The sequence below is a fragment of the Vulpes lagopus genome, chromosome 2 (assembly GCF_018345385.1).
Source record: "Vulpes lagopus strain Blue_001 chromosome 2, ASM1834538v1, whole genome shotgun sequence".
Classification (NCBI taxonomy): Eukaryota; Metazoa; Chordata; class Mammalia; order Carnivora; family Canidae; genus Vulpes; species Vulpes lagopus.
Window position 1 is genome coordinate 155,385,662 of NC_054825.1, and position 26,937 is coordinate 155,412,598.

The 26,937-nt window shown below is 52.4% G+C and overlaps 1 protein-coding gene across 1 annotated transcript in view; it reads right to left on the bottom strand.

Annotated features, from left to right (window-relative positions):
* The window catches only part of FAM120A (family with sequence similarity 120A), an 88,190-nt gene that overhangs the window by 45,848 nt on the left and 15,405 nt on the right, over nt 1-26,937 (bottom strand). The window contains exons 2-5 of the mRNA XM_041745986.1: nt 26,234-26,480; nt 23,331-23,413; nt 8,629-8,757; nt 7,913-8,009 (exon numbers count right to left, since the gene is read on the bottom strand). Of these exons, the coding sequence (XP_041601920.1) occupies nt 7,913-8,009; nt 8,629-8,757; nt 23,331-23,413; nt 26,234-26,480 (556 nt within the window). The remainder of the gene's footprint in view (nt 1-7,912; nt 8,010-8,628; nt 8,758-23,330; nt 23,414-26,233; nt 26,481-26,937) is intronic.

A 26,937-nucleotide genomic window follows, 5' to 3' on the forward strand; every position in this document is an offset into this window, starting at 1 on the left:
TTTATGAGCTCTTGTGGCTGACCTGTCCCACGTGAGTGGACAGGGTCGGCCACGCCAATCAGCTGCATTGGGACGGAAGGGGATCCTTTTGCTTCCCTCTACTGTGTCCACTACGTGCTACAAACTTCCTGAAAAGCACAAACTTTCCCTAAAAACAAAAATAAGCTATATCTTAAAAGCAGAGATTTTCTAAGAAAGAATACTTTGTAAATCACCTTGTAATTGCTGACCTCAAATAAACCTTTGATAACCTACAAGGCTAGTTACTGAACTATCAGAACTTAGTCCAATAAGGGAATTAATATGTCTACACTTCTCTGAAAGCTGCCTCCCTTTGGGCACGGTGCCTCCAGGCGCCAGTGCTGCCTGTTGGTGCCCTCAAGCCACCAGCTGTGTGACAAAGTCATCTTTCTTGGGACTGACCCCGACTGACCCCAGCTCATGCATGGAAGTGAGCACCACCAGCTCGTCCCCCACCCGCCCAGACACTCTGCTCAGAAAGACAGGCCAGGCCGCTGTCAGCAGACCATGCAGATGGACCCCAAAAGGTGGAAAACCTGTTTAACTACTAGATGAAAAATATTTTCACAATTAAAAGAATTTTCAAAGACTTCTCTGTGAATGACAAGAAACGCACACGCACGGCAGCCTGACAGGTGCACAGAGTGCGCTGCACCGTGAGTGAGAGGGCCACCTGCTGCCCGTCGTGGTGGTGCCCGCGTGGAGCTGCACAGCTGTTCTCCAAAGAGAAGGCGCATCCGGAGAAGGAACGGTGCTGACCACAAGCTCTGCTGAGAACCAGGTGGCCACACACGCCCCAGCCACCGCCCGGCATGTCACTGCAGGGACATCAGGACAGCCAAAACGAGGCTAACGCAGTAAGAATTCTTAGAATTCTCTGATGCCGACAGGGGTGTGATTTTCAAGTGTGGTACCAAAAACAGAGCTTTGACCATTCAGGCTCCAAGAGTAAGTCAGTATGTTCCATATCACCAATACTTATTTTCAATACCTATAAAAAGGGTCCCATTTTCCAACGACGTTAGACCATATGGAAATGGACATATTTTCTCAGTGTTCATATTCCACGGAAGCAAAGACACAGCCACATAGATAATGTTGTTGGACTTGTTTCCATCCTCTTCCAGGTGAGTAGCTTCTGGAAGGCAGGCCACGGGCCAAAGATTGTGAGGGCAGAGGCAGGAGGAGAGGAAGCGGCCAGCTCTGAGGGGCTGAATGCCGTAACCTTGAAGGGCACTGGCTCCTGGGGGCTGAGCTGGACGGCGAGGCCCCCGACAGGAGTCAGAAGCGCCATGTACAGAGAAGCATCAGCCGGCCAAGTGCAAGGCTAAGGGTCAAGCGCAGAGGCCCCCAAGTGCCCCAGGGCCCCAGGGCAGCACACCGAGGCCAGTAGGAGGCAGAGCTCCAGAACTCGAGCAGCTCACCGGGCGGGACCAGGGCGTGGGGCTGTGGGCAGGCGCGTTCCACGGCCAGGAGCCAGCAGCGTGACCCCCACCCCCAGAATCTGGGCAGCGACGTGGACCTCGCAGCAGTGCTCAAGCCCACACTGTGTGTGAGTCTTCAGGAGCAGGAGTCTCACAAGCAATGGACGTGTCCCAAGTTGTATCCCAATCTGTGCAGCTCCCGGCTCACTCACTCCACAGCGGAGGACGTGTGCACATAGGCTGGCAGAGATGAGGAGTGGGAAAGGTTCCTACGCAGCCTCATGAGCCCCAAGCCGCTGCGGACCTCAGAAATGCACAGCCTGCATAAGAGTCCCCGCTAAGCCAAGTGGCTGCGCCCTCTGTCGCCGTCAGATGTGATGATGAGCTCGTCATCACGCAGGGACATACCCTGTGAATGGCTGCTGACAGCAGATGCAGTTTCAGTTCCCCACCGTGATGACTGATTTTTAGGTTTTCAAAAAAAAAAAATGACCTTTCAAAAAGCCGTGAGACCAGACAGATTATTTCACTTCAGGGCACAGGGACTTAAATAAACTCTCAAAAATCTGAATGAAAGGTCATGGGAACAGATGTCGGGCCTGAGGACAACACTCAAGAACCAAGAGGGAGAAAGATGAGGCCAATTTCTGCTCCATGGCTTCCCTCAGGTAGAGCTGACCCCATTAACCGGCGGAGCCAACCCCAGTACCACGCGCACCAGCCTGAGGTAAAAATGCCAACAGTTGGACACATGGACACGTCTCCAAAACCAGCAAGGACAGAATGACACACAATACAGCCTCTGGTGACATGTAGAAACACCTCCCACCCTTCCACACACAGAGGTAAAGAAACACAGAAACCCATTTGTGGGGACAGACGAGACCCTCAGGAAAGCCTCACGTGTTTTTCGGGAAAGAAAGAAAAGAAAGACGGGAAACAAACACCATTTGCTGACCTTGCTGGTGGGCATGCCGCTGCTCGGGACATTGCCCTCATACAGACAGTGGCGTTTAAAGTTTTTCCACAATAAAAAAGCTTTAAAAAAAAACAAGAAAATGGTGGCTTGAGTGAGCAGAACTCTAAGGCCAAGTTTCAAAAACTTGCTAAAGTACACAGCAGTCTAACATGCAAAAAATGGTGACACCAGAAATTTAAAAGGCTGTCATCACAACAACAGCAAAATACCGGATGGCGAGCAGGGGCGGCAGCCGGGACAACGCAGCAGCTACATCACAGCCCGGGTGGGCCTGGCCTCCCAGGGCAGGCAGAGCAATGGGCCCGAGCACATGCTGCCAGTGGGAGCGGACAGCCTGTCGGCAGCACGTGCAGCCATCCTGCTGCAGTCCCAAGGCGCAGAGCTAGGCAAGGGTCTGTGTTCGGGGCCGTGGCACACATGAACACGCTGTCCCTGTGCTGGGTCCTCGTGGTCCCGCCTGGGCAACCCTGCTTTCCTGGAGACACACCAGCCTCGTCAGCCAACAAAGCCCCACAGGGCCTGCATCTTTCTTCCCCAACCGTGAACCCTTATCCAGGGTGACACCTGCTGAGCACGCCCTCAGGCTGGGGGCACATGGTGGAGATGCAAAGACTGCCCACCTGAAAACCCAGCCAGAGTCCATGGGACAGTGTGGTGATGCACGTGGCACAGCCACAACCCGGAAGCACGGCCACAGACAAACTCCGCTTCTCTTCAGGATCACACAGGCCCGTCCCTGAGCCACAGCCCCAGGCTGGGGTCCCTCCTTGCAAGCAAGGCAGCCGTCAGGGGTGCCCTCCTGGGAGCCGGTCTGGGAGAAGGGGGCCCGTGAGGATGCAGCCACCAGGACCCCTGCCTGTGGCCATGGCCGCTCCAGTCTTGGCTTCCTGGAGCAGCCCCCATCCGATAGCGTCAGCCCGCATGTACGAAAGCCACAAAAGTTGGCCACTGTCACACCCCCACCCGGCCACCTGGGCCACGCCTGGCAGGGCAGCCTCAGGAACCATCTCTGCTGGGATGAGCCACACCTCACAAGGACCTGGCGGCCACATGGGCCACAGGAGCCCCCTCCTTACCCGAGGACAGATGCTCCTGCCACACGGCTGCTGGCGTCCCCTTGTCTCTTTGGGGAAGCCCCCGCACCCACTGAACCCCCAGGGAGCCCGTCTGCTTCCACATCCCCACTCAGCACTCGGGGTACATACATGATCAAAACTCAGGGAGCAGGTGGGCACGGGGGCCTGATGGAGCGACGGGGAGAGGCTCCAGGTCACGCCCCACAGCAATGGGGCACGCTCAACGCAGGAGCCCTTTGGCAAGCTCCTGCAGCCCCCAGACAATGTGGGGAGCCTCCAGCGGCCGCTGCCCTAGGACCCACCAGCCCCCCTGGCCCCTTCCCTGTGTCCTGGGCTCTAACCACCCTCTGCCTCTCCTCACACACTGCCTCCACCTGGGGGTCACCTCCACATGGAACACACTTCCTCCTCCCAATCCCCCAGCGACACTCCTGCTCACAGTGGATGGGGGTCATCCGTGAACTGCCTGCTCACACACTACACAGGGACCAGGACAACACACCCAGTCCCCACTGCCCAGCATCCAGCATGTGTCACCACAGGCCCAACACAGCCAGGAGGATCTTGGGGTCTTAATTAACAACTCTTTCTGGGACAGCTTTAGGTCCACCGAGAACCTAGGAGAAAGCGCCCTCTTGCGTTAGTGCAATACACGTGACAGCGAACACTCTAATTCTGACAGGCATCATTGTCAGGGTGCCTGTAGGTGTTCACTCTCTGGGTTTGGACAGATTAATAAGGATGCGTACCCACCACGACACTGTCTACAAAATGCTTTCATGGCCCTAAACTTCCTGCATGCTCTGCCTGCGTGCATCCCTCCCCTGCCTTTTCGATAACGTTGTACAGCCAGAATCGTACAAGATGGAGACTTTCACTCAGCGAACATATCCAAGGTCTTCGTGAGTTGAGAACCCATCCTATTTAGCACTGAATGTCAGTGCGTGGACGGACCTCCGTTTATTTGTCGGCACCCACGGAAGGACGTCCCAATGCTTCCCAGTTTCGGTGGTTATGAGTCACGCTGCGGTAAACATCATGTGCAGAGTTTGTGTGGACCTACGTCTTTAGTCCTCTGGGTCGACATGGAGGTGCATGGCTGCCAGGCCCCATGTAAGAGAGTCTTTAGTTTTCTGAGACATCATCACACAGTCTTCGAAGCAGCGGCACCAGTCAGCATCCCCTGCAGCCTGACTGTGTGCTCCCACGGCTCCACATCCTCGCCCGCATCTGTTCTTATTGGTGCTCCAGATGCTGACCGTCATAGCAGGTGTGCAGTGGGAGCTCACCTACCTTTCATGGAAGAGGCCAGGAAAGCAGCATGCACGTCTTCATACTCACCAGGCCCTGTTTTCACCCAGGTGAGCTCCAGCAGCCAGGGCACAGGAGCATGCTCCATCCAGGAACCACACACAGTGGACAACCCTGCAGTGTGACCAGTCCCATGGGCACCCACATTCACACCAGGGACCTGGTGGACGTGCAGGTGTTATGTGCTCATCATGAAAGCACAAAATCATACCACCCCGAAGTCACGGGTCCCCACACTGTTTCTGACACTCTCAATGCTTACAAAATGGATATTAATCTCACCTGTTAACTGATTCTGAAATCCCATGTAGAAACAGATCATTTCTGGGGTTCACTGTGCAAAGACAGTGCGGACTGGAGCCCATCTGCCACTGTGAGAAGGACCACGCCCCAAGCAGGGGAGGCCTTGCTACACTGTGGGGAGGGGGGCCATGGGGCCATGGCGCAGGTTTGTGCACCTGTCCGCCCATCACCTTCACACCCTCAGCATCTGTGTGCAGAGCAGAGGCCCACAGGCTTGGAAGATGCGGAAACACAGCAGCCCCACCAGCCCGCCCACCTGACCGGGGCCAGGCCAGGAAGCTGTCCCTCAGGAAGACTCAGATTCCCGAGGCATCACAGTTCTGGGCTGGAACGTCCACTCTAGCAGGGTTCAGAGAGCCCAGGTTACAGTCAACTCCCCATTGTCACTCCCAGTCACCTCCAAGGGGCTGGTGTGAGGCTTTGAATGTCGGCAAAATGACACACAGTCCAGTTTCTAACATGGCTCACACAGACGGGCTCTAATGGGCGAGAAAGTCACATCTCAACACTGGTCATCATGATTCTGAGAGTGTCATCCTAGGGAACATAATGGACCAAACCAGAAAAGACCACGCAGGACCTCCCCACTGCTCATAGAATGTTTTTACAGCAAATGTGTTGGGTTGTCACGAGGGACACCAAGAGAGCCTCTCCCGACCCCACGCTGCTCCTCCTTGGCTCTGCTCCCCACTCAGCGCCACACATACATGCACAGGGGTGGCACCATCCCACATGACCTCGTTTCTTCATACTTATCAGGGAAACAAAGCCTTTTTACATGAATCCATATCTGCTTGCTCCAAACTGTGTCTGTTACTTGAGACACACCTTCCTTCCCAGTCTTTCCCTGACCCCTGTCCTCGGTCACCCCACATTCCAGGCCACTCCCAGCCTGCACTCTTGGCTGCCCTGAACTCTGCACCCATGGCTTCAGTCTTGCCAGGAGACCCTGCGAGGAGGCTTTAACGTAACACGACAGGAGTTATCGCCCATATGGACCCACTTGAAAATACTGCCCCCAACACTGCAAATTCTTCCCCAACCCACCACCATTCCCCAAAACCCACTGAGAAGAAGTGAAACCAAATTCCAGGCATGTCCCCTCACCCATAGGACTTCCTTCACGTGTTGTTTGATGTAAGAACACAAAAGGACTTTGTACATTCTGAGTTTTTAAGCGGCTCCCATTTAAAAGCTAACTTAAAGCCCACCTTGTGGTTAGCAGCTCAGCCCAGCACAGACGCCGCTGGTGCCCGTGTCCATCCCGACCTGCCTGCCTCCTAAGGAAAGCTCCCAGACCCAGGGTACTGCAATGACTGTTCAAGTCCCACATCACACGAGGACCAAGCATCAATATGCACACACGAGGGGCAGACGCCCTCTCGGGAGCTCCTCCCAGGCTATTGCTGCAGACGGTTCCTTGCCTTGTAGCCACTCTCCCTGAGAACGAGGACCACGTCTGGCCGGAGACGAGCCGTCCCAGAGCGTGTCACACACACCCCACTCCACGACCAGGAAGCCCGAGGCCGGAGGCAGTGGGATCAGGGCATCCACCCCTGGAACCAGACCCTGCCTATCCCCGGGGGCCCTGCCACATTGCCCTCTGTCCGGCAGAGTGGTCCCAAATCACAATCCTCTCACTGTCCCAGATCAACAGCTTTTCCTAGATCTAGTCGGTCAGTCAAATCCTTTCCCACGGCGGCATGAGGGTGAAGGGGGAAAGCACTTGGCTGCCCCAGGCCCAACATTCCTAGGAGAGGGTGGCAGGCAGTGTACAGAGATGCAATGGCTGCTGGCCTCTGACAGGTGACAGTGAACCCAGGATCTGAGTGCCCAGCACAGGAGGTCAGGGAGACCTGGCTGCAGGACGCCGAGGCCCATCCCCTGCAGGAGCCAGCAGGACCAGGCCCCAGGACCGAGTCGGAGGCACAGCGGGGAGTCTGCCCCCAGCACGATGGGACAGTGCCAATCAGTGGCTGTAGGGCCCGGGGATGAGCTCTACCCCATTGAAAGCCCTGACCTCGGATCCAGGCAGAGGAGCCACCGTGCCTGCAGCCCCGCCCTCCTTGGGCACCAGGCACCCACAGGAACCCCCTCCAGCAGCCAGCACTCATCTGTGACCTGTGGCCCCCAGGCACATAGCCACTCTATGCTGCAGTGAACCGGTGAACGTACCAGGAAAGGGACAATGGTGTAAGACATTTCAAACTGATGGCACTCTAACCACACCAGGAATGTGGGAGCAAATTTGACAGACACAGCAGCGCAGCACGATCTCTGAGAGCCTATGGCTCTGGACCCAGAGTGGGGCCCTGGGACTCGGGGGACCCTGGCACTTAGGCTCATGGCCTCACAGCCTCCCCAGAGGACACCACCAGGCAGGCTTCAGGAAAATAGCTCATAATCACTTTTATTCCCCAATTCCAAATCTCTGAGTTAAATCTAGTCTTTTGCAAAAAAAATTAAAAAACAAAAAAACAGGCAGCAAAAAGAAGAAAGACACCCATCCACTTTTCTGAAGGGATTTACGGAGGCATCTGCAGGCCGAGGCCTCCCAGCGCACCTCGTGGACGCCTCCTGCCTGCCCCCGCGCCCGCCCCAACTCCCAGGAGGTCCATTTGTCCTGCTCAACCCTCCAGGGGCTATTGCGGTGTTTGCCCAGGAAGCACGGCTCTGCATGCTCATGCCAGCTGCGCAAACCTCACCTCGGGTGAATAAACCTACAACAACAGGGCCCATGCTTTAATCTCTGCTGACTGAACGGTCAGCGTCCATCTCAGAGGCTTGGATTTACTTACCTAAGTAATGTGCTGGGTGAAATGCCATAGGCTTACTAGTCGCTGAGTAATATCCAATTGCTCTCTTAAATCGAATAACTTTGTCATCTGTTCTAGACTGAAATAAACGCAGGAAAACCTTTGTAAATGGCATGCACTGGTCGTGTGCGTGAACACACTCACAACTCAGTACGGTGTCATCATCTACAGCTTCTGAAGTGAGAGCAGAGCTTAGACTGACAGTAAAACCCTGCAGGAGAATCCACAAGTCAAACACTAATCCTCCCAGAGTGACGTGGGTACCCAACTGGCACCCCGTCAAGAGACCCGGGCTTCTCGGGGCCATGTCCCTGGTGCTGCCTGGGGAGTATTTCCGTCTCGTGTCCAGCGAGTAGGACAGCAGTCTCAGCTTTCCAGAGTGACACAGAGCTCATACCCACCTCATGTCCTCTATTAACCCTGACCCACTCACATTCCCTCCTTTCCAAAAAAGGAAGAAGAAACACCTGACCATCACCTAAGGGATGGACAAGTCATTTCACAACTCCACTCGGCCCACACACTACTCTGTCTTCTCAGGAAATGCATGGATGGTGACAGAGCACGGAGCAGCAGCAGACCGCCCAGGCATCCACCTGGAGCCCTCCGGGCACAGGCTGCAGGAGAGGCTGGGAGCCGAGGGAGGGGCCTCGCCACCCCCACCCCCATGTGCAGAGTGCTCGGAGCCTGCGCTGTACCTGAGAATGCTGGAACACATCTTTAGCTACGGCATCCAAGTCCGAGGGGTCCTGGATGTTGCGGACGTAGTCGGCCACAGCCTTGATCACCACATCGCATGGAGGCAGGACCAGCTGGTGGGCCCGGACCTGAGGAACAAGGGTACAGGTCAGTATGGGAGCCCCCAGTGCAGGACCCGGGAGCTGCAGGCCCTGTCACAGTCCCTCTGTGAGCAGCATCCGGCTGCCCTCAGCTATTCAATACAACCTGGCCTCTTCCACCTATCTAGGTCACGGAGCACCTGGCAGGCCTGCGTTACTTCTGACACCTCTGCGACCTGCTCACCGTCGATCCTGAGCCCCAAACCCCGTGCCCCACAGCAGAGAACATGTCACAGGAAACCACAGGCTGCAGACACATCCATCCTTCCTACACCAGTCAACAGGTGGCCGTGCCAGGTGCACGCAGCTCAGGCTCGGAAGCACCCTAGAGAGCCAGGTCGGCTTCGAACAGAACAAAGATGGGCCCCTGACCCCTCATGCTGACAGTCACGTCTGGTGAAAGACATACAGGATAAGCGTTGGAATATTTCATTGTCCCAGAATACTGATTCCATGAAAAGTAAGTTAAAAAAAAAAAAAAAAAAGATTTTAGGCTCTTTCATAAAAACTAAATAAAACACTATGAAAAAAAGATATGACTTCAGCTATAATGATCGTCACATCCTTCTTTTAGGAACAAAGATGAATCAGGTACTGAGTTTGTTTCTGGCAATTAAAAAAAAAAATCAGATGATAGCACAAAATAATCTTTATCTCCCATCTGGGCATGAAGATCACAAAGATGAAAAACAGCACAGATCCCAAAAGGCTGTGAGCCTCCAGAGCCACCTGCTCCTGCCCTGAGCCTGTGACCGTCTGGGGTCAGCACAGGGTCCTCCAGGGTGGATGCCAACAGGGAACTGGCCTCAGAGCTGAGGAGCACGGTGGCTCCTAAACCTGGCAGAGCCTGCAAACCCCTTCCAGAGCTTCCAGAGGGACAGTGGCCGGCAGATACCTCGATTTTGGCCCAGTGAGACCTTCAGAAGAGTAAGATGATAAATCTGAGTTGTTTTGAGATATCCACACACAGAGAGAAAACAGAAGAAAATCAAACAACCTGAGCCTGAGCGTGTGACTTGGAAGAACCCACCAGAAAAACTGACGTTTATCCTTTAAGTCACCATCAAGAAAACCTTCAGCTGCGTGGACAACACTCTGTTCTTCTAGAAGCAACAGGTTTCCTTGAGGCACCGGTCCCCATGTCTGAGTGGCATTCTCAGCCCCCCATGAAGGGACACCCCAGCACAAGGCCCCAGAGAGCCCCACGCACGTTGGTGCACCCATCACAGCCTCAGTCCTGGAAACTCAATTTCCCCACGAAGATGAGAGCCCACGGGTACACGTGTGTTCCTCAGGGACAAAGCCTGGCGAACAGCATGAGCCAGCCAGTCTGGGAGGAATGGAGATCCCATCTGTGCTCCCCCTTGTGGGGTGTCTGGTCCCACGGCCGGGCAGGAGCAGGGCCAGCTGGTGGCAGCCCAGCGGGGAGGAGCCAGGACAGAAACACTGTGCCATCCTTGTGGAACGCCTTCTCCTCCATGAACACAGCATGGGGATGGGGAAAGCCATGCCCAAGGGCCCAGGGCCTTGACTCCCGGCCTCCCCAGAGTGGGCCTAGCACCCTGAAAGCCAGTAAGGCCCTCCCAGCTGGGCTGGCTGCCATACAAGGGTTTTACATACAGAACAGATGGATGACAACACAGTGAGAACAGAACCTATGGGATATAAAAATGGCAAAATCTGCAAAGGGGTGGGGGGCTCAAGGTGGCACAGGTCATCCCTCTTGGAGTACATACCCAGACCCCGTGCCTCTGCAGACGATGGGGAGCCGCTCACAGTCCATCCCGCCTCAGGTGACAATGACTACCTGCCACTCTCCATCCTGCAGACATCCTGACACTTCCAGCAAGTCTCCTGAGCCCCCAATCCCCAACTCCGAGTAGCGCCCAAGTCCCCACAGCCCTGCAGCTGTCCAGAATCAAGCCTCTCAAACCAAGTTGGGGCACAACCCCCCAAACATTCAACCGAAGATTACACACAAGTCTCAAAACTATTTCCCACAGAATCCCTTTTAGAAGCATGATCCCTCATACGTTTAAATCCAGATATATCTGCAAATATTCAGCTTATTAAACTGCTGCTGCTCCTGACAACCAAGAATTTGTATCTTCTTGACAAACCCTGCAGGTGCACCTGGGAGAAGCCACACCTTCCCACAGGCTGAGGAACAGAGAGCTGAGGGCGCCAACCCGCCACAGGAACAGGAAGGAGGCTGTCCCTGGAGATCCCGGCCTGGAAGACGGCTCATGGATCTCCAACCACATGCATGCCAACTCTCGGCCGATCTAGAATGCTGACTTGCTGTTCCAAAAAGCTCTAAATCTTCAAGAAAATGCTCTGGGGGAGCATCTGGCTCCCCCACCCCGGCAGCATCTACAGGGGACTCACAGCAACCCATCCCTGTCAATTTGTAAAAACAAATTAACACCCGAACCACACAAATTAAGCGTTCGCTCCTTGGAGACAGGCTTCAAGATATTTTTACCAAAGCCCCACTTCTCCTTTTTTTCTTTTCTTTGAGCAGTTGTACTTTTATTTTAGCCCAAAGCTTAACATTAGGAAAGAAACAAAATTTAAATAAATTGCAATATACCTAAATTAAAGTTGGAAACATGTACTTTTTGTCTCCAAGGATAGAAAGTAAATTCTGTTTAATTAAAAGCAAAACGTTTATGATTATCTGCCTTTTACAGCACTGGTAGCAATCTTAGTAATTGTTAGTTACTGGCTTTACAAGCAAAAAAACCCAAAAACTCTGGAGCTGGAAAAGACCTCCCAGAGTATGCAGCTCCCCTGCTCACAGATAGACACCACGGAGGGTGCTGGCAGGCACGCCTGAGCAAGGCATCTGCATAGAGCCTCCTCTTTCTCCAGGGTCCCATTTCCCGCTTACACCCACATGCTGCTGTCCCCTGTGGGCCTCCCCCCCAAGACCCCTCTGATCTGCAAGCTGGCAGACACCCCCCATTTTCCCAGCTGTGATAATCCCGACCTGGTCACCCCTCTTGACAACCTGCACCTTGTATTTTCTTCTGAATCCCGGCCCAGCGCTAGAGCTGTCATGAACTCAGGGGTGTAAGCACGGGGCACACCCACTCTGCCGGGATGCAGCCAGGTCCACGAAGCCCTCACCACACGCTCCCCCCAGCACAGCCAGCACCGGCTGCCAGGCAGCTAGGGGCACCGACTCTGTTGGGCCCCAACACGAGTTACTGCCCGACACCTCGAAGAGACACTCTCCCCACCCAAAGGTGAGCTAATGAGGGTCCCACCACACTTGCAGCCGCCAGGTTCTAGCATTCCACCACTTACGTGATAATGTCACCTCTGGGTCTGGGTCACATTTCAAAAATCAAAGACTTTTCCACAAATTAATTTAAATGGCACGATGCAGTTACCATGTGACATTTCAACTCTTAAATCCATCAAGCCACAGAACAGAGGATTCCACTAAAACCCAAGATTCTCTCCCGGATGGCATGTAGATGACGTGCAAGACTCTTCTGAAGCATCCTGAAATGAGCCACAAGAAAGGATGATCTGACAGGGTCTTAACGTTCATCTGATGGAATAAAACCTCTCTGCTGAAATAACAACTCCCTCCTGGAGGCCCCAGCGCCTGGCGGGGAAGGGTCCAGCAGCCAGTGCATGGGCCTCCAGCAGACACAATACTGCATGGGCCTGGCAGTCCTGGGGCTCCCACATGGACCTGGTGTGCAGCCACGGGGACCAGGGGAGGCTGGCAGTGCAGCCATGCCTCTGGTGAGGGCAGAGCATGAGCTCACATTCCACGTCCAAATAGATCCGCTCCAGTTCAATCTCATCATTCACGATGCTTCTGTTGACTCAAGACAAAGAAAATGGGCGAACATTCTTCAATCCATAGATTGTATTTTTGTGTTGGTAATTTTTCTTCTCCTTTATAAAGAATGATCCTCTCCCAGAGGAGATGTCTTCACTTCAGTTCCCTCCTTCCCTAAACCTCACCCCATGCACGCGGCCACTGTGCTCCACACCTGCAGCCCTGTGAACAGCACCAGCAAGCCCATCTGTGTTGCATCTTTAGGGACAGTGTTCGCATTCTGACACGCGGTTTAGCTGAACATGTTTATACAGGCCAGCATCTTAACACCCAGGGAACCAGTCAAAAGCCAACTAAACCACGTTGAGATGTGTGCACACATGCAGTTTGAAGTCAGGCCACGTGGTGCCAGAAGCCTGGGGAAGGGGGCCCACGGTGAGGCTTCACATGCTGATAGGTCATCTCTCTTGTGTTTTCTTCACATAGAGTAGATGACCTGGGGCAACTTAATGTCTTTTTCTTCACGTTGATGGGGACCTGAAATCCTCAGATGGTCGGGAAACGGGAACACAGCCCAGGGCCCCTGCAGCACCATGTGGGGCTGCGGGGAAGCCACTAGGGGCACAGTCCGCCGCCCACCTCATCCCCACCTGCTTCCAGGAGCTACCACTGACAACAACATGAGAAAGCTGACGCTGGGAGGGGAGGTGGCTGCCAGTAGCCAGACAGTATTTGCGGCACAGCAGTTTACGGTAGACAAACATTTGGTAGGCCAACATTTGTAACTTGAAGTATTTTCTTTATAAAGATACTTAGGAGACATGTTAGAAACCCAAGTGCTTTAAAATGAAACAAAATAAAAAATAAGATGCAAACTATAACGGATTCATGTCGTACTGTAACTGCATTTTAATTTTGCTCCTAATTATGTCATAAGTATGTCAAAGTTCACTGGTATTTTGCTTTTGAAAATCTTTTTTTTTTTTTTTTAAGATTTTATTTAGTTATTCATGAAAGACAGAGAGAGAGAGAGAGGCAGAGACACAGGCAGAGGGGGAAGCAGGCGCCACGCAGGGAGCCTGACATGGGACTCAATCCTGGGTCTCCAGGATCATCCCCTGAGCTAAAGACAGATGCTCAACCACTGAGCCATCCAGGCGTCCCTGCTTCTGAAAATCTTATAGCATGCTGCTAGGGATTAAAAAATAGCAGCATTTTCAGAAAGTTTTATATGAAGTGTTTACACAGGAGACTACAGCATTTCCGTTTTGGTTAGTCTGAAATAAATTTTGACTAAGTAAAAAAAAACAAGAACAAAAAAAGAACAACACACCCTTCATGATCTCTCCCAGCTCATGTCTGAACTTCACATAAATGCTCTCCATCCGCCCTGCACGTCTCTGCAAGCCCACATTGTTCGTTCTTCATCCTCTGGTCTAAGTGCTCAGGCGAGGCTGTGAGCAAACCTCTCAGATCAACGATGGGGACCGCGTGCCTGTCATAGACGTTCAGTCCCCCGCAGGCCGTCAGAGCGCATCTGGCCTGAGCTCTGGGGCCCATGTGGACCCGCAAAACCAGGACTCTGGGGTTGGTGCTGCTCCCATGCAGCCTCCCGGATGCTCGCTGGGTCACAGGGGAGTAAAACACGATTCCACACTATGGCTGTGCAGAAGCAGAATCTGACCCCTGCATCGCCATGAGGAAAGCAGCACAGTGTGATGGCAGCAAATGTGAACCCTGGCGGTCAGGAAAGGAACCTGAAGGCTACTTTGCCAATGCTCATTCACTTGTGCGTGAAAACAGGAAGATGGAGCAACTCCCTGAACACCCTGGCATCAGGCTCATGCTCTTGTTGGAGACAAACTGCTGCCAGGCCCCAGGAGGGCTGCTCAGAGGACCGCATGGAGGAGCACCGTGGCGCTCTACCCTCACATACCACTACATAGTGCACTGTGGATGTCCTACAGCATAGAGAGCCCCCTAAGGTGCTGGTGGAAGCTGCCAGGTGAGCAGTGTGGCCACCACTCATGGCGGACCCAACAGCTCTCAGTGACGCCTCGAGGGCTGAGACATCCTCACGTCCTCTCTACCAACTGATAGCAGATGGCAAGCTCCTCTCCCCCTGTGCCGTTTCCACTTGGACACCTGAGTTGGCAACACTATAGTAGCAGCCCCCCTGACCTTTTTTTTTTTTTTTTAACAGATCCATGAAGCCCAAATCCATGCTGCTGACTAAGGGAGCCACGGGGGAAGGGCGGGGGTGGGGAGCATGAGTCTGGGCCTGGCTCTGTCAGACACAGTGAGGACAGGCGTGGGAGCCAAGGGCTCGGCACACCCCTCAGCACTGCCATCACGGGCAGGCAGGATGGGGTCAGGAAGGGTCAGACCAGATGCAGGAGAGGGGAAGACTCAGAGACACCCCGGAGCTGTAACCTGCGCGGTCACAGACAGCTGCCACCACAGGCTGACACAGAACACGGGGATAGACTCACTGAGGGAACAGGAACTCCGCGTTGGGCACACAGGTGGACGTCCCAGGGGAAGCACCTCAGCAGACAGGCTACACCCTTACATCAGGGAAGGGTCTCGTGGTGGAACCGCACTGCAGCGTGGTCAACACAGCGATGGCAGCTGAGACCCTAGGGGCACATGAGATGTTCCAGGAGGCTTGAGGCCACAACAAGATGTGGATGGACCCCAGGGATCCCGGAAGCAAGGCAGGGAAGGGTCTGCTTGCTGACGAGAACAGGCTGGCTAGTGCTGTGCTTCACACCCCGGGGAGATGAGAGGCATTCACCCATTCACAGACATCAAGCGAGTCCTCGGTGGCCTTGGACAAAGGCCCACGTGGCCGCCCAACGTCACTACAGGTTAAGCCTCAAACCCACCCCCCGGAGGTTTGGGGCAAGCAGAGGGGCTGGGAGGGGATGGGAGATGGGAGCAGGTTGACAGACCGAGGGCCACGAGGGCACAGGAGCCCCGGTCGCACACGGTGACAGCAGCTTGGCTCGAGAACACGGCACACACGTCTTGGACCAGAAGGGCCCGGCACCGGGGTGAAGGCTGTGTGAGTGAGCAGTGTGGGACCCACAGACCCTGGGACACACGTCCAGGAGGGGATTCTCCTCTGCAGATGCGGGCAGCCCAGGTTGGGATGGGCTCCCTGCTGCATAAACCTGCTGGACAAACGTGTTCTCTGAGCAGTAAAACCCATCCAGGTCTGCACACAGCCCACTGATTGTGTGGAAAGCATATGGCCATGCACCTGTGCCACCAGGGGGAAGACAGTCCCTGGCCCTTCCCAGCCAGCCCCATGCAACACTTGCCCGCGGCGCCCCCTCTCAAGTTCGGCGCTTTCTGAGGTCCACACCAAGGTGGTCTTCGAGGCATCCCTTGTGTCTGACCTCTCTGAAGACAACTTTGCTCCATCCCCGCTCCCAGGGCCTCCCTGTGACACTCCTCCCCCTGTCATCCACCAGGCGCCGCAGGCTGGATCTGAGGCCACATGCAGGGATGCCCAGGCATACGTATGTGACACGTGGCTTCATCTGGGGCAAGTGCCACCCATCAGGAACGCAAGTCACACAGGAGGTGTGTGTTCAGGGCTGTTAAGAGGCTGGTGCTGCTGTCCAGGTGGCCGCTCAGCCATGCCCTCTGGCAGCCTTCTGGACCGTGTCTGCCTGGGCTGGCGGTGACTGGCATTCCCTAATGACATGGACAGCCTCTACACACCTACTGAACGTTCCAGGGAATGCTTGTTCACACTGGTCTCCATCTTTTCTTGCTGGGCCATGTCTTCTTACTCTGCTGTCTCTTACAGGTTCTGGACACGGGTCCACTACCAGAGACACTCTGATCCTTTCCCTCGGCTGCTTGCTTTTCCTTCTTTCCACCAAGAAATCTCTGCCTCTGTCAAAGGCGTAAAGATTTCCTCTTACATTTCTCCTAGATCTGATTTTTATGTTCTCGTCATTTTTGCACATGGGTATTCAGTTACTGTACAAACTGTCCCTGCCCCCTCCCATTACCTGGCCACCTATGCAGGCCCTTGCTAGACCCTGCTCTGCTCCGCTGACCTAGAGGACCACCAGCATCGGGGCCGCACTCAGGCTCTCACTGCTTCACTGTGAGACACGGGGCCTTCCAACTCTGTTCTTCTTTCTCAGCATTTTGTTACTCTAGGTCCTTTGCCGTTCCACGTCAATCTTAAAATCAGTTTTTAATTACTTAGAAAAAAAAAAGTCTTTTAATCCATGAATACAGCTCTTTCCATTTGTTCAGGACCCTCTCCAATCACAACTGCAAATTCACCATCTGCTTGGGTGTGCAGTTCTCTGGAGATGGTGCAGCACCATTGAGGAAGGAGGACGTGGGCAGTGGACGTGGGGCCCGAGGCAGGTGGTGCCAAAACCAGTTCAAGAGGGCTCCTCGGGAAGGGAGACGTGGAGAGGCCCCGGAGGCCCAGCCGCAGGTGTCCACACTGAGAACTACCACCAGCAGAAGGTGGTGCTGACCGAGGGTGAGGGTTGTGAAGATTACAAGTGGAGATGAAGCTCTTCTGGGAGGAGACCCAGGCCAGGCCTCTGGGCTGGGGAGGCCAGGGTCCAGCAGGGCCAACCACAGACCCAACAAGAGGCGAAGGAAGCGCAGCTAAGCTGTCTGGCAGCTCCCAGGCATGGAGCTCCGCAGGGCTCTGGAAGGTAGAGCAGGAGACCAGCAAGGCCCCAGGCTTTCCCAGGTGACAAAAACTGACAGAGTATAGCCACCAGGACCAGTGAAAGGTGGTATTCAGATGGCCTGAATTTCTAGAGTCACCAACAAGCCACATTAGGAAAGGAGCAGAACAGGCCACGGACCCTCTGTCTCTGACACAGGACCCACAATACAAAACAAAAACACAAAGAGCAAAAAAGGCTCTTACAACTCAATATTGAAGACAGATGACCCAACTTACAAATGGACAAAGGACTTGAACGGACGTTCCTCCGAAAAAGATAAACAAACGGTGAGCACAGAGAACATGCTCGATGCCATTACCCATCAGAGAAAAGCCGACGAAAACTACCTCATCCCCGCTGGACGGCTGAAAGTACAGCAGACGATGGCAAGTGCTAGGCAGATGTGAGGAAGTCATGCCTGCCACTGTCGTAGTAAACAGGGCAGCCATGCAGGAAGGCAGGCAGAACCACAGAGTCTGGCTCCAGGCACACACCTGAGAGGATGGCAGCCAAACATCAGGCACACACCTGAATGTCCACCAGCCGATGAGTACACCCCCGTGAGGCAGGTCCTGCCAGAAACAGGAGTGAGCACGACAGCTGCCCCAGCATGACAATTCAGAGTCACACTCAGTGAGAAAGACAGACACAAAAGGACACAGAGGTCTGCTCAGATCAAGTGTCCGGAAGAGGCTCGTCCGGAGACGGTAGGTCAGCAGTTGCCATGGGCTGGCAGGCAGACAAGCAGGAGTGACTGCCAACAGGCACTGGGATGCTTCTGGGGTGATGAAAATATTCCAAAATTAGACAGTGGTGATGCTCACACAACTCTGTGAAAGCCAAAAATCACTGAACTGTATACTCTGACAAGAGAGATTTTATGACATGTCAATTATAACTCAATAAGGCTGTTATAAAAAGAAAAACAAGCTTTCTAATCAAGTGGCAGTTTTGGAGTAACCACCCGGCAAACCCCAACTATGTCACGTAGCGTTCTGGTCCCACTCCTGGCTGGTCTCAAGAAGGGCAATGTCTCTGGTCAAGTCACTTTGGAATGCTTACTGTGCACAGCTCACTGTGTATGTGTGTGTGTGTGTGCACACACGCACGCACACGCACAGGTGGAGGTCATAGGGTACATGTGCAGGGTGTGGTGGCGCGGAGTTTATGTGTGCAAATGGAGGTCACAGGGTAGGTATGTATTTATGTACGTGGAGGTCACATGATATGTGTGCAGGGTGTGTGCATGGAGGGGTCTGTGCATGCAGAGGTCACAAGGTAGGTGTGCAGGGTATGTGCATGGAAGGGTGAGTGCACATGGATGTCAGGATAGGTGTGCATTTGTGCACGTGGAGGTCATAGGGTAGTTGTGCAGGCTTGTGTGTGTGCATGCACGTGGAGGTCACAGGGTAGGTGTGCAGGGTGTGTGTGTGTATGGAGGGGTGTGCATGTGGAGATCACAGGGTACCTGTGCAGGGTGTGCATGGAGGGATGCGTGCATGCACATGGAGGTCACCGGGTAGGTGTGTGTGTGTGTGTATGTGTGTGTGCGCACGTGGAGGTTACAGGGTAGGTGTGCGGGGTGTGCATGCATGGAGAGGTGTATGCACGTGGAGGTCACAGGGTAGGTGCATGCACACACTCATGGGTTCTGAATGAAGACAGAAACAAGCAAACACCTCCTGAGTTCAGCCTGGCGTCTTCCCTTTAAGGATCCTCCATGCAGACTTGAACTGATCACAGCGCAGACCTCCCTGCAGGTTTCAATGACCTACAGGTGTGGAGCCCGGGAGGGTGAAAGTGCACACAAGCTCCACGTGGATTGCTGCACACGTGCAGCCCCTGTGCAGATGGCCATGGTGTGAACAGAAACATGCCTGCAGACCCTGGATAACCTGGAGTCAGGCTGCTGGGGTGGGTGTCTCTTGGGTGGGGCTGCATCAGCTCCGACCTCCATAGGGCACAATGGCTGACATCTCCAACCCTCCAGCTCCTGCTGTTATTTTCTCCAGAGCCAATGACGTGCTTCTCAGCCCTTGGGAATGCTAGGATGACTTCCAGGTGAGTTAACTTCAATTAGTGGAAAGGTGCAAGGGGATCTCCTCTGGAAGGCCTGCAGCACCCACACCACCACCCCCAGCAATGCCTTATGAGGTGGAATCCAGAGTAAACCAGCCCATCCTTCTCTTTATGTACAATTTATATCCAAATGACTTTCGAGAAGGATTTCAGAAAGAACCTGATCGCCAGCCTCGTTCAGTAAGGTTGCACGGTATGTCCACTACACCATAAAACCTCATCAGGCCCGAAATGCTGCTGCTCTGTGCATGGCGTGAAACCCACAGGGGGCCAGGCACCACGGCCTGAGGACTCAGGCTGGCCGGACACCCAGCCTCATGCTGCCTCATCAAGGAAGCCAGGAGGGGGAGAATGGCCAAGCATCAGGAGCACTGCAGTCGTGTGGGCTACACAGTGAGACAGGACAGCCCAACTGTCCACCCTGTGACCCTGAGGACCCTGCCAGGACACTGTTCCAGAACCCGACTCCCTCCTCCCCAGGGTCAACGGCTGCACCCTATCCTAAAGACCCTTATACAAAGGATTCCTCAGTGACTTCTGGTGGCAGACAATGACACATAAAAAAATACAAAGCCAGAGAAACTTTAGGGGAAATGCTTGGTAGAATTTTAAACTCCATGTTCCTGATGGGACCTGACGATCATCCTGGTGTCCAGCTTCGCCCGAGAAAGGTAAGCGGGTTACAAACACCGAACAACACTGGAACCAGGAAGGGAGCCAGGCACAGGCCAAGCTGGTCAGAGCTCCAAGAAGAGGCAGAGGCCAGGGGGCTTGGGGGCTGTTCCAACGGCCAAGAACTTGGGGGGCCCTGGCGTCTGCCTGCTACAGGTGATGCATGGTGGATGGGCAGAGACCCATCATCCACGCAGGACAGCAGCACGGGCAGGAAGCCCAGGGCGGCAAGACCACCACACACCTGCTGGGGGGGCCCCTAAACAGCAGCGGATGGGGCTCCGTGCCAGACATACCTAGGGTTGTTTCTGAGAACACCACGATAATAAAATCTCCAAGTGCATGAACTAAACATGAACTTTCAGAACACAAAACCATTAAAATGATACAAAGACCTGTAACTATAACTAATGGTCCAAATTAAAAATATTTCTAAAATTAAAACTAAATGCTTACCCAAAATAAAAATCCTACCACTTACTAGAACTCAAAATCACGGAGCAAGAAAATCCCAAAGAAAGGGCACTCACTCAGCCAAGCTTACGGGTGGGAGGTGCTCCCACCAGGGCCGACCACAACCCCCAAAGGCCTCACCCTTAGTTCTAGAATTTTCCGTCACATAACATGGCTGTCTACTGTCCTGAGTACAAATGAAATCAAGTCTAAGAAATCTGATGTCACCTTACCAGCATCACTTCACAGGGAAACTGAACAACTGAAAAGCTCAGCACCTGCCCAGCCACCTCCTCCCCCTGCAATTTCTGCCACTCCCTGAGATTTTAGGTTCCGCATGTGTTCAGCACAGCCCTCCCACCCCAGTGACCACAACCCTAACTAGCAGCATGCCACACAGGGCCTGTCCCCTCCTAGCTGCCGTCTGCAGGTACCACCCCGCAATCTGGCTGTCTGTGCCCACAGGCCCAGCCCAGACACGCTGTTCTAGCAACCCAGAGCCGTGGGCAAGGAGGTCGCAGTGGGAGGGTGAAGACTGATGTTCCAGGCTCGCCAGGTGAGCAATTCACAGAACAGCCTCTTTGGAAACAGCAATCTGGTGGGAGTGACCCTGGCAAAATGCAGCACAGTGGGGCAGAGGGTCAGGAACATGCCTGTGGGGGCACGAGTCAGAGGCCTGTGAAAGCTGTATGGACCACAGATGGTTAAAAATCACTACAAAGTGTCACAACAACTAACCGAAGTCTCAAAATGTGTGGTTACTTCCGTAAGAGGGATGAAGCAGACAGGATATGAATGGTGCAGGGTGTTGATGAGAAGGGACACCATCCCATCCAACTGCCCCATGTCCGCCACGAAGCCCAGATGGTGCTGCACACAGGACATGCACACAAGAGGCCAAAACATAAACACAGTGCAGCATGTGCACTGCAAGCCAGATGTGCCGGCGCTCAGGACGTGACCTGAGGGATCCTAACTTAGAAACAACACGCACACCATCCATGACTTGCAGGGACACTGGAGAAACATGAGCATGGACTTCACCCCACAGGATGTGAGGATCTACTGCTAACAGTCACATGAGCATGGAACAGATCAGCTTTATGATACAAACTGAGGTTTTCACAGATGACGTGTTAGGGTCTCTGCAACTTACTTCCAAATAGCAGAGCTAAAAAACAAAGATAGATGTAAACAGACTTTATGGCAAAACATTAACTGTAGGACCAAGTAGGTACATGGATGGACATCGTCTATTTCACCTTCTCACATACTTGGTATTTTTCTAAACACAAAGTTGGGAAAAGCACATGATAATGATGTTCATGACCTGTTGGAAGACTGAGCCTACTGCCCACTCACCCCACAAGCAGCGCTACTGTGTGACCTCTGACATGAGACCAAGGCCAGCTCAGCTGGGATGCACATGGGGCCTGGGATCCCGGGAGCCCTCCCACACCCCAAGGCTGCCCGAACCCTGGAAAAAGGTAGCCTTCTCCTCGTGCCCGGCAAACATGATGTGCACAGCACCTGCCTTCAGGCGGCAATGGAACCACCAGGGCCACAGCAATGATACTACAGCCAATGGCAGGAAAAAAGCTTCTCTCCTTCAAGGACAGAAAACATATAGAAAACAAGTGATTCTGGAGATGCCCAGGTAGCTCAGGGGTTGAGCATCTGCTTTCAGCTCAGGTTGTGACTCTGGGGTCCTGGGATGGACTCCCACATTGGGCTCCCTGCAGGGAGCCTGCTTCTCCCCTCTGCCTGTGTCTCTGCCTCTCTCTGGGTCTCTCATGAATAAATAAATAAAATCTTAAACAAAAAAGGAAAACAAGAGGAGAAAAACTAACTTTCAGACAGAAGCTGAAAACTCCTGGCCCAGGGAACCATTAGAACGACTGGGAAAGTATCCCGATGGCCAGCACACCAGCAGAGAGGGTTCAGGTGGCAAGCAGCCAGAGGAGGAGGCAGGAAAGAGATGCACCTGAATGACCAAGTTTCTCCAAAGTTCACTCCCAGTTAAAACACAAAACCAATTTGAAACCACCCACCACAGGAGACGGTTTACAGCGGGGCAGGGGGTGTTGCATCTGGCGGGAGACAGGATTTCACAGAAGTGCCTTTGGGAACCGTCCCAAGCTCCCCCTTCACTCAGGAAGCCAGGCCTGGGTGCCCTCTATAAGAACAGCGGTGACCACAGCAAAGGGGACTCGGAGTCCCAGAGCTGCCAGCAATACGCCTACGGCGTCCCCGTGGCCCTCCCACTTCAGAAAACCATGTGTTCCTGACACGCCTTGCTTTCACAATGGGAAGGCAAGAAAGATAAAAACATAGAGTGTTAATGAAACATACAAAGGGGACATTTCTCTAATGAACCTGGTTAGGTCTCCTCCATCATCCAAACTCTGAAACCATAATTATTAACCAGACTTTTATAATTTTAGAAAATTACAGAAGGTATGAAATTTATCAAACTATGCTAAGACATGATCTAAGTGACAGCTGACTCTGTTACTCTATTGAAAACATTAATATGCATCAAACACAAAAAACCTTTAGCTAAAGATTTCCACCTACTTAGGAACACGGCCTGAATTCCTCTAAGGAAACTTTTAAGGACTTTCCTAAATCTCCCTAAAGCATAAGTGTTGGAAACGAGATAAAGCAGGTGGCGCACTTCCCGAGGCAGTGCTGGTCCCGAAGCGAGGGAAGCGTGGTATCACTAACTGTGCGGCCTATTTCCTTCTACAATGATGGAACATCATTCGCGCATCATTAAAGAGACAGCAACTCCACAGCTGGCGGCCACCAATGTTGGAGACGAAAGGAACGTGTACCTTCAGTGAGGCTAGTGGATGCTCTGGGCCAAGTAAGCTCCAGTGGAAGGAAGCCAGGTCTTCGTCAGGCAGAATGTGATTCCCTGCAACACAGACACGGCATGGTAAGAAACATCCCAGCAGTGACAGCTTTGCATGTCAGAACCCGAAGGTGACCTGGGGGTTCCCTCCACACCCTACAGTCACTGGGGTCGCCTCCTCGGTTGGACACAGCACATGTAACCTCTACAACACAACCGGAAGTACTTCATCGTCATTTCACACAGAGCCACACAGAGTGGGGACAGCTTGTGCAGCTGCCGCAGGACGACACGGATTTCCAGGACGGTTCCAATTGCTTTCCATCTCAACTGACTGCATAAAAACCGAAGTGACTTGGCTGGGCAGGGGTAAGGGCAGGCTGGCGAGGCCAGGGTACCAGGATATGAGCCTCCATCTGCTCATGAGACCCTAGGCTCCACGCTGCACCCTGTCAACCGGGTTCCACAGCAGGGGCAGACCACCCACTGCCAGGATCTCTCTAAGCAAGGTTACATGATATGGGTCACACCTCCTCCGTCACTCCTGCCACCACCCACAGACGATGAAGCATAGACCACACCAGTGTCAGGAATGCCACTCGGCTGCATGCCCTCTTACCCGGGCTGTGTCAGAAATCAGAACTGCGTTTGGTCAGGAGCTGTATTCTGGGGAACACTCTCCCGTCAGGTAGTGCATGGATGCCAGCACACCAACATCCTCCATGTGTTCGTGCCCTCAGTGCCATTTAAAAGTGGCAACGTCCTGAATGACTGTGAGTTTTATATGATTTAGTCCCCTCCACACTGAGAAGGCAGATTCATTAACTAGCTACTAAAAGGAAGAACAAGCTGAATTCTTAGTAATTAACCAATTAATCCTAATATTCTAAACATGCCAGAACTCGACGCAGACGTCCAGAGGAGCAAAGGTATGTCCTCCCTGCCCTACTGAGCTTCGTACTGCCTTCCCAGGCTCACAGGCTGCACATAGCTTTACTGGGAAGCATGATGCAACTTGAGATTTTTTTTTTTAAAGCTTCTATCTGAAAAAATATGAAACCAATTCCAACATCAGTAGTCGTCTATTAAAATTTGGGTCACAGACTTATTGAATATGTTACCCGCCCTCTCTAAAACAAAACAACTCCTCTGGCTACATTGCCCATCACAAAGAGGAAAAGGAAAATACTCCATCTCATTTGAGGACACTAAAACTTTTACACAAAATCTAAAAATGCTCACCCAATTAAGAGTTTACCTATAACTTGTCTAAATTTTTAAAAGAAATCCCGAGCCGTAAATTCGTTACTATTCAAAATGTTATTATTGTTTTTCATTCATTTTAGGACTTCACAGGATAATTTAGGTAGAAGAATACAGAGTTTGCACTATCTCCTAAGAAATACAGTCAAAAGGGACGCCTGGGTGGCTCAGGGCTTTAATATCTGCCTTTGGCTCAGGGCGTGATCCCGGGGTCCTGGGATCAAGTCCTGCATGGGGCTCCCCACAGTGAGCCTGCTTCTCCCTCTGTCTGTGTCTCTGCCATTCTCTCTCTGTCTCATGAATAAAAATAAAATAAAAAATAATAAAAATCTAAGAAAAAAAGAAATACATTCAACATTTCTCAAACACAAGAAACAAACACCCCCCCCGTATGTCACAGTAGCTGGGGAATCCCAATACGCTGCAAGCATCTGATTTTCCAGTCACTTAATCTGCCAAAGTCATTTTGTGTAACATTTAAATGAACAGGAAACTTTTCAGAATAGCCCTGCTTTAAAAAAATCACTTTTAACATCAGAGAATATGCTTTCCAGATTTTGATATTTGGAAATATGAAAGTATATTTAGAAAATTAGTTTTAATTCTCCAAATCCTGAGTCCTAAGAGTTCCCTGAGAAAATGGACAGAAAAAGCCATATGAACAACACCTATTAAAACGCCATCACCAAATACACAAGAATTCATGGCTACCTCAGTGTAATTTTTAACTGTGTAAAACTTTTTGGAATGTTTACAAGACCTAATCAGCCCACAGGAGGACTGCCATCCTACATACTCCAGAGAGGACACATGGGGAACATGTACAATCCCACTCATCTGGAGGCCCTGGGGCAGTCACATGGGGCCAGCACGTCCCAAGCGCCCCCTGCCCCTCACTGAAGCCCCAGGAGGGCCCGGCTTGCACGAGGCCCATCCATCCTGTGGGCACAATTCCTACAAAACCAGCCACTAGTGCTGGGTGTCCAAGCTACAAGTACAAGACCAGGACAGGACAGAAAAGGCAGAAAAAAACTGAAAAGTGCAAACAAAAGTGATAGATGAATATATAACTACTGGGAAGTCATTTTTACATGAATGAATTAATATGTAAAACTTCCTCTTTTCTAGGTATCCAGCATGAAGAACTGCTCTAAGGGAGTTTCTACAGACATGTGAAATGCATGTGTTGGAGGCAAGGTACGCAGCTCAGGTCTGCTGTTTCCTTTCAAAGTGGTGAGTGTCTTCCACATGCTGAAACCTGCAGCAGCACTGAGCTCACAGCATTTTCCTCTCTAATGAACATGACTTATGCCAAAGGATTAAATGTCTAATTTTCATTGTGAAAATGTGCTTAACATTTGTGATTTTAAAATAGCACTTTCCCCAAAGCATTAGTGAATTTATTCACAAAATCAGTCTTCCACCCCAGACAGAACAACACGGAAACAAATACTTAAAAACAGAAGTAGCACGTTATCAACAACACCAAAAACTAATACCAGGCAAGGAGCAGCACTAAGGAGGGGGCTCCCCACAGCGTCCCAGCGCTGACTCTAAAATTCCAGTGTGTTCCCGGCAAAGAATCCTACCAAACAAAGCCAATTCACACTGCCCACCTACCTAACAGAGCGGCGAAGATAGGGAAGCGGTTTGGGTTCAGGTCCAGCTGCTTGGCGACCTCGTGCATCAGATACTGGCTCGTGGTGAGACTTTTCCCGTTCCGGCTCAGCTTGAGGGCGTGGGCACTGAAGTAGTAAGGGATGTTGCACAGCGCGTAGTCGGAGTCATAAGCGACCAAGCCGTGGAAACCATTCTCTCTGCAGAAACCAATCACTTCCTGATGATGGTCCTCAATGCTCTGCGCCACCTGTGCAAACGAGAGGAGCATGTGGTCAAAGCCAGCCCGCCACAGTACCCACGTACACCCCTCTGTGCAGAATCTGCAAATCCTGGGCACAGAAACACCCGAAAGAGCCAAAGTGTCCAAGAACCATAATAAAGGGTGCGGCACACTGCGCACGTGAGCAATCTATGTAGGAGCCTCCCAGTTAGTGACAATAATCCCATCAAGACCGCCAGTTAACTGCCCATTTCTTGTCAAATTCAAAAATGGCCCTGCCAAAAAATACCCAATGTCCGCTGATCACCATAACTGTATTCTGAGGGAAATGAGGGACAGGAAACAGGGACACGGGGAAAACAAAGAAGTGTCAAAGCAGGAGACAGAAGCCAGCCACCCTGGTAAAACCAAGTAACTTCTTCAAAGTAGAAATATGCCAAATAGGTAAAATAATCAGAAGGATTTTTATTTATTTATTTATTTT